Here is a 7,153-nt window from a genome sequence, read left to right as displayed (position 1 = left end):
CTGTCCGCTGCTGGGTGCGACATTCTGCCCTTTAGCCGAGGGCGTTTTGCACTTACTTCCGGGGGAGGCTGCCGCTCCCTGTCTTGCTGTGACACAGAGGTTGAACGGGTCCGTGGGACGGGCTGGGAGTACCCTGCCTCCTGTTCTGGGTTTGGACCCTGTACTCGAACACGTCAGAGGAGAGCAGGGCGGTGAGGCGGTCGGAGCTGGTGATGTCGCGGCACTTAGATCACTGCTACGATGGGCTTGATAACTGTGGAGGGTCCCCACTGTCTTCGGACGCGTTTCCTGGTGGGCGCTCCCCGGCCTCCCAGCCTCCCGGCCTCGGTCTCTGCCTCCTCCACACCTGTGGCCCTTTCACCCGGCTGTTCTGTGCGGTGTCTCTCCTCGTCCTTGACTGAGCTCAGCAAGAACCTTGGGGCTCCACGTTGTTGAGTCTGGGAGGGGCCTGACCCCCGGCCTCTGCGCAGGGCAGTCAGAACACCTTCACCCATTTCTTCTCCCGGGGGGTCCGCTGTGCTGTCCTGTCCCCACGTCGGGGCCTCAGAGGCATTCGATCGCTCCGTCCACCAGTGGCTCTGTCTGTGCTGTGGGTCCTGGGCGTGCCTGTGCCGGCACCTGCTCCCAGGCGGCAGCCGCCCTCCCCCCGCCCAAAGCAGGTCTGGCGCTCTGCTCTCTGCTCTAAGACCATGCCCGGCAAAACTCAGACTCACCCTCGTGGTGCCACGCTGCCCGCTGGTCCCACTGACGCCCAGCTGGAGGGACAGGTCCTGGGGAAACAGGGCGGGGCATCAACGCGCATGAAAGCCCACTGCCCCTCCCTGGCCCCAAGAGTTCATCCTAAGAAAAGTAATGTCCTGCTTCTGCCGTCACAGGCCTGCCCTCCGGCCACTTCTAAAGACCTCAGGGTCCCGACAGGAGGGCAAGGGCCTGGGGCCAGTCCCCTCCCATGTCCCACTCACTGGGGCAGCGATCTGGGAAAGTTGGATGCCGGGGCCTGGGTCTCCCCTCAGACTGGACAACGCCAACCGCCTGAGGCCAGCGATCACTTTTTTTTCCTTTTGTGTGTGTGTGTGTATTTTAAGTTTATTTATTTTTGAGAGACAGACAGAGCATGAGCGGGGGAGGGGCAGAGAGAGAGGGAGACACAGAATCCGAAGCGGGCTCCAGGCTCTGAGCAAGCGGTCAGCACAGAGCCTGATGTGGGGCTCGAACCCATGGACCGTGAGATCGTGACCCGAGCCGAAGTTGGACGCTCAACCGACTGAGCCCCCCAGGCGCCCCTCTTTGTGTTTTTTTAAATAGCGTTCTGAGGAGTATTCTGGAAATTACGACCAGGTGCGTCCTGAACAGCACGCTTTGCAGCACCATATTGGCAGGGACGCGGCAGAATCTCCGAGAACGCGAGAGGGATGTCACCCGAGGAGGGCGGGGCCAGCGCTTCCCAAACTCACCAGAAAACGGGACATCTGCTTTCTGCAGGCTGACACCCCCACGACCCTGTTCTGGAAGCCAAGCACGGCCTCGCATCTCGCAGCTGGGTCACCGTGGACACCGGTCGAAGCTGCTGGAGCTAGTAGCCGGGGCCACCGTCGCAAAGGACCCCCCGCTGGTGGGGACTGCTAACCACAGAGGACCACTCTCCCAGCTCCCAGGCCCGAAGTCCAGTCAAGGGGTGGGCAGGGCTGTGCTCCCTCCGAAGGCTGCAGGGGAGGCTCCTGGGCTCTTCCAGCTTCTGGAGCTGCTAGGTGTCCCAGCATCCCTTGTCTTGTAGACACATCCCTCCCAAGTTCTGGCTTCGTGGCCACAGGCCTTCTCCCCGGGTCCCCTCTCTGCCCCTGTTTTCTCTTAGAAGGACATGAGACAGTAGCCCTTACTCCCACGTGTGCCTCATCCATAGAAATCACATCTGTAGAGTCCCTGTTTCCAAATAAAGTCACATTTGGACGTGAGTTTGGGGGGACACCATCCAACCCAGTGCATTCCCTGCTGCTCCCCGGAAAACAGGAAAACGCTGAACCCCGGAGGCTGTCACGGGGACTGCGGGGAGGGCGTGGGGAGGGCCCGGAAGGGTCACGGTGCCTGGCGCACGCCCCACAGAGGTGCTGCTGGACGCCCGCCTCATCCGGACCATTCCAGATCCTCCACCGACAGGCAGCAAGAATGTCCACCCCACCCCGCCTGGCTTCAAGGCCACTCCTCAGAGTTTCCACAGATACCCCCACGTCTGGGGTCAGAGCCTCCCCCGGGAGCGGCAGCCACACTGAAGCCGGCCACCTGCCAGGGAGGATCGTGGACACCGAGAGGCAGGTCCGCACCAGCTGCCACAAGAGGGCCACACCGGCCTGATGGCCTGAGCCACCGCCTCTCCCGCCCTTACAACCAGAGCCCCGGGGCCCGGAACCTGCCATCTCTCTGCAGGGTGGGCTCTTTCCTGGCATAGTGACACACGCAGTGACATGTGGCCTTTCCAGGAAAGAGAGCAGAGCCCTGGGCCTCCACCCGAGCTGCTGCTGCTGCCTGTGGGTCACCCGGATGGCCCCCACCTGTGGGGGAGGTGCTCTCCAGACGCCCCATCGGGAGAGGGCACAGGGCAGGTGGCTGTCCCCCTCCGCGCTCCTCCTCCATCCCATGCCCGCCTCCCGGGGACGGGCAGGTTGACCGTCTGAACGTCAGGTGGTGGCCTTTCACCCCCTTGGCTCAGCGCACGGGGCTCGCGCGTCCCCCTGTGGGTGCTGGTTTGCAACCTGATCGGCGGGACACGTTCTTCTGTAACCGCTCGACTCCCCTCCGCGCCCACACACCTGGAGCTCCCGGGCACGAGGGGCCACAGGAAGTGCTTCGGGCGATTTCAGAGGTGCGGCCTGGCAGACCTGTGGGCTTCCTGAGGGCACGTACCCATGGACACCCCTCGTGCTGCCCCCACGCGCGCCCCACCCTGAGAGGGACCTAGCCCGTGGGCTGGGTGACCCTGCCGATCATCGCGGTCCCCGACCACTCCTGTGACTCGGCAGACCGCCCACTGCCGGCCAGGCCCGTCCTCGGACTCCGCCTGAACCTGCGGCACCTTCCCCTTCCTGCAGGCGGTGGGGTGACCGGGAGTAGAACCCATCCTCCCAAGGCCGTGGCCGTGGGTCGTGGAGTCGCTGATGCCCCAGGAGAGAGAATGAAACCGAAGGAGAAAGACCTGGGAGGCCTTGACCAGCCGGGCACGTGGGGGCACCGGGAGGTGCTGGGCGCCTGCAGGAGGAGAGGGGGTGAAGGGGTGACGTCTGTTCCTCGTGTGGGACAGACAGCCACCCGCAGGCACGATGTCCCGGACCCTGGGGCTGGCGTGGGGCCCTCCGGCCATTGGCTGGGCTCCGGGGCACACCCTCCAGGACACAGCTGTCCCCAGTGCTGACTCTGACCTGTTGTTGTCAAAGATCGTGACCCAGGAAGTGTTCCCGATACTGGCGACCAGCCTGGACCCACACCCCGGACCCTGCCCCCTCGGGGGCCTACCAGGAACCGTCCAGGGACACAGGGACCGTCCCGTTCCCGCTCGCTCCGCAGGAAGAAGGCCTCCCATTGTGCGGGTGGAGGAAGCCCCCTGAGGGCCTGGGGATGAGCCACGGGGGATTCGGGGAACCACATGGCTCGCAGGCCCCCGGCCCCCGTATAAGGGCCCGAGCCCGCGGCCTGGCCTTCCTCAGTCCCGGGAGCTCAGCGCCACCACAGCCGCAGCCATGAAGTGCCTCCCGCTCGTCCTGGGCCTGGCCCTCGTGTGTGGCCTCCAGGCCGCCACCGTCCCCCTGACCATGGACGGCCTAGACCTGCAGAAGGTCTGAGGACGGCTGGGGGGGTGGGGCGGTGAGCTGCAGGGTGGGGGGGGGGCGGGGCCTCGGCCGTCTGAAGAGCGTGGGTGGAAGCCAGGACGCTGGGACACCCCCCCAACCTGCTTCCCGTCCTCAGGGCGGCTTTCCCTCGCTTGCCCAAGGTCCAGATGGTTCCACTGAACTCGTATGACCTGTCCTTTAAAGCCGCCTGGGAACCCAAGATGTTATTTCAAGTGTGGGGGCTCCCAGAGGGGCGTCTGGTCGGTGGCGGGGGGGTCGCCCAGAGCTCACTGGCTGCCACCCCACTTAGACCGGGCCCCCGGCCGGGGCGGGAGGGAGAGCCCGCTGTGGGGCCGGGGCCGCCTCCCCGCCCCCCATGGCAGCTCAGGCCCCCTCCCCAGGTGGCTGGGTCGTGGCACTCCGTGGCCATGGCGGCCAGCAACATCTCCCTCCTGGACTCGGAGACCGCCCCTCTGAGAGTGTACGTCCAGGAGCTGAGACCCACGCCCGGGGACAACCTGGAGATCATTCTGCGCAAATGGTGGGTGACCGAGGCCCCCGGGCTGGGGGCCGGCGAGGGCCTGGGCCCAGGGCGGGTGGGCGGGCAGGGTCCTGACGGGAGCTGGCTCCGTGTGGGTGGTCCCCGGTGGCCTCGGAGGCCCCGTCCAAGGCTCCGGGCCGACGGGCCGACCACACAGGGTGGCCGCAGGGCAGTGCGCAGAGAGGCCCGTGTGGAGGCCGGCCGGTCAGCTGGGGGCTGGGGCCCTGGGGGCCTGGGCGGTTCCTGCCACAAGCCCTGTCCACCCTGGAGAGGTTGTGGGGGTACGGGAGAGAGCTGGGTCAGTGTGGGGGGGCAGAGAGGAGGACACAAACCCCACAATTGTCTGCTGACTGCTGGGGCGAGGGCACTCCCACCCCCGCTCCCTCTGGCTCCCTCCGCCCTCTCATGGGGTGGCCCTGTCCCACCGGGTCACCTGCCGAGTGCCGCCCAGGCCTCCCAGAGCCGGGCTTCTGCTCCCCACCCACAGCTGGGCTCTGTCACGGTAAGGTCTGTGCAGGCGGCCCGCAGACACGGCCTTCTTTCAGGGAGCACGGCAGGTGTGTGCAGAAGAAGGTCTGGGCAGAAAAAACCGAGCTCCCTGCTGAGTTCAAGATCAGCTGTAAGTGCCGGGCCCCCGGCCCACCCTGGACACCCCCGCTGGCGGCTCCCGGGCAGCACGGTGGGGCCCGTGCTCCGGCCCCAGGGTGCTGACAAGAGCGACACGGTCCTCAGTGCCAGCTCTCACTGCCCTTCCCGCCTTCAGGGCCGTGGGCAGGTCCCTGCTGGGCCTCTCTGATCCCCACGGCCATGAGACCCAGCTCGCTGTCTGTGGGCCGGGCCTGGGAGGCACCCGCACCCGGCTGTCCTCTGCACCGCCTCCCAGGCCGCCTGCGCCAGGACATCTCCCGCTTCCCACGGGTCAGGGCGCCCCATGACGCCCGGCCTGCCCCCTGGTTCCTGCACTCCTAGACCCCTGTTGGGTCATTCCCTCCTGTGCTCGCTTCCCCATTCCTCACCAGGTCCAGAATGAGAAGGCCCTGTGGGAGGGGCCCCTTCCTCCACGGCCGTCCCCACTGGGCAGCCTGGGCTGCGTCCCACTTTGCCCCCCTAGGCCAGCCCTCCAGCCTGGCTTCGTGCCACGGCTGCCGACCGGCCCCAGGGGCTCCAGCACAGAGCTGCGTGGGTGGGGGTGTGGCACCGAGCTGTGCAGCTGGCAGTCCCCACGGCCCCCGAGGGCCACCGTCACCTCCGGCCCATAATCATCCCCACCCCCCGTTTCCATGCATCCCACGGCTCCGCCCCTCTTCTCCGAGGTGCCCCATTCATTCAAGATCAGCGTGGAACCCCACTTCTTAACCTCTCTGGGTCCCAGGACACGGGGGTGGGGGATCCGGGGTTGAGTGCTGAGTGAGCCCATCTAGCAGGAGGCACAGCATTTCTGGCGGGGGGTCCACAGTTAGCAGCCAGGGCCTCGCAGCCCCCTGTGCCCTGTGGGGGTGCAGGAGAAGCCCCCCACCCCGGCCTTGCCATGAGGCCGCCCTGAGGAGACCCATGCTCTCCCTCCTGCTGGAGGGAAGACCCGGGACTCTCTCTCCCCAGATCTGGATGAGAACGAGCTCATCGTGCTGGACACCGACTACGAGAACTACCTGTTCCTCTGCCTGGAGAACACCGACGCCCCCGGGCAGAACCTCGTGTGCCAGTGCCTGAGTACGTCACTGAGCAGGCCCGGGTCCCCCTGCGTGTGTGGGGGCGGGGGCTGAGGACCCCCGGTGGGGACCAAGTCCCCTGACATTGCCTCGGGAATCGGGGATCCAGGATCCAGGCCGAAGGGCTGGGCTTAGTGTTCCTGCCTCGGCCAGAGGATGACTGCTGAGTAGAAGCTTTGGTTGGGGGTGATGTTCCACAAAAGCACCATTAAACCTGTCAAGTTCTGAGCGGAACGCAAGCCGGTAAGATCCGGTAGCAGGAGGCTGAGACGTGGCCGCTTTGCCTGAATGAAGCACTTTGTGTGCGGTTAGAGACGCGTTCTCGGCCAGCACGTCAGCCCTGCGGGCGAGCCCCAGCCGCCCGGGGACGGGGACCCTGGCCTCGTGTCCCTGCAGGGCCCCCGGCGCCGTCCTGGGAGGGCGGGGCGGGGACCCCGGAGGGCAGGGGGGCTGAGCCCCGGAGGCCACCCCGGGGGCTGACCTCAGGACGCCAGTGTGTGCTTTCTGCTCTGGCTCCCTGCACGGGGCTCCCCGAGGCCGTCAAAGCCCCGCGGCCCAGGGACTGACCCACCGCCCCCCACAGCCAGGACCCTGAAGGCCGACGACGAGGTCATGGAGAAGTTCGACAGAGCCCTCCAGACTCTGCCCGTGCACGTCCGCCTCTTTGACCCCACCCGGGTGGCAGGTGACCGCCTCCACACCCCGCGTCCCTGCTCTCACCCTGCGTGCGGCTCACCCGTCGGACAGCCATGAGCCCGGGGAGCGTCCGTCTCCCACGGTGGCCCCCATTCCCCGGGCCCCCGGGGGAGGGGGTGCAGAGCCCCTGGGGCGGGGTCCCCCTCCCACCCCTCTGGGCCCAGGGCTGCCCCGGCGACCTGTGACCTCTCCCCCCCGGCTCTCTCTCCTCCCGCAGAGCAGTGCCGCGTCTAGGTAGGTGAGCTCCTGCCCGACCCGCCTCCTGGGGTAACGTAGCAGCCCTGCCCCCACGTCCTGGGCACGTGCACGGGTGGGGGGCGTCCCGGGGGACCCCCAGCTCCCCTCCGTCGGGCCCCGGCCCCTCTGCGGGAATGGCTGGAACCCGGAGT

At 67.1% G+C, this 7,153-nt stretch overlaps 1 protein-coding gene across 1 annotated transcript; it reads left to right on the top strand.

The window, feature by feature from the left end:
- Positions 1-3,728: 3,728 nt before the first annotated feature.
- Positions 3,729-6,943, top strand: PAEP (progestagen associated endometrial protein). Its single transcript, XM_053908559.1, has 5 exons — positions 3,729-3,824; positions 4,220-4,359; positions 4,905-4,978; positions 5,959-6,069; positions 6,652-6,943. Exons 1-5 carry the CDS (start codon positions 3,729-3,731, stop codon positions 6,819-6,821), a joined length of 591 nt encoding a protein of 196 aa, XP_053764534.1. The 3' UTR covers positions 6,822-6,943.
- The last annotated feature ends 210 nt before the right edge of the window (positions 6,944-7,153 follow it).

Source organism: Panthera pardus, unplaced genomic scaffold, assembly GCF_024362965.1.
Source record: "Panthera pardus isolate Hobbes unplaced genomic scaffold, ASM2436296v1 HiC_scaffold_20, whole genome shotgun sequence".
Lineage (NCBI taxonomy): Eukaryota > Metazoa > Chordata > Mammalia > Carnivora > Felidae > Panthera > Panthera pardus.
Note: the sequence above shows the minus strand (reverse complement) of the source record. Positions and strands in the feature narration are given on the sequence as shown.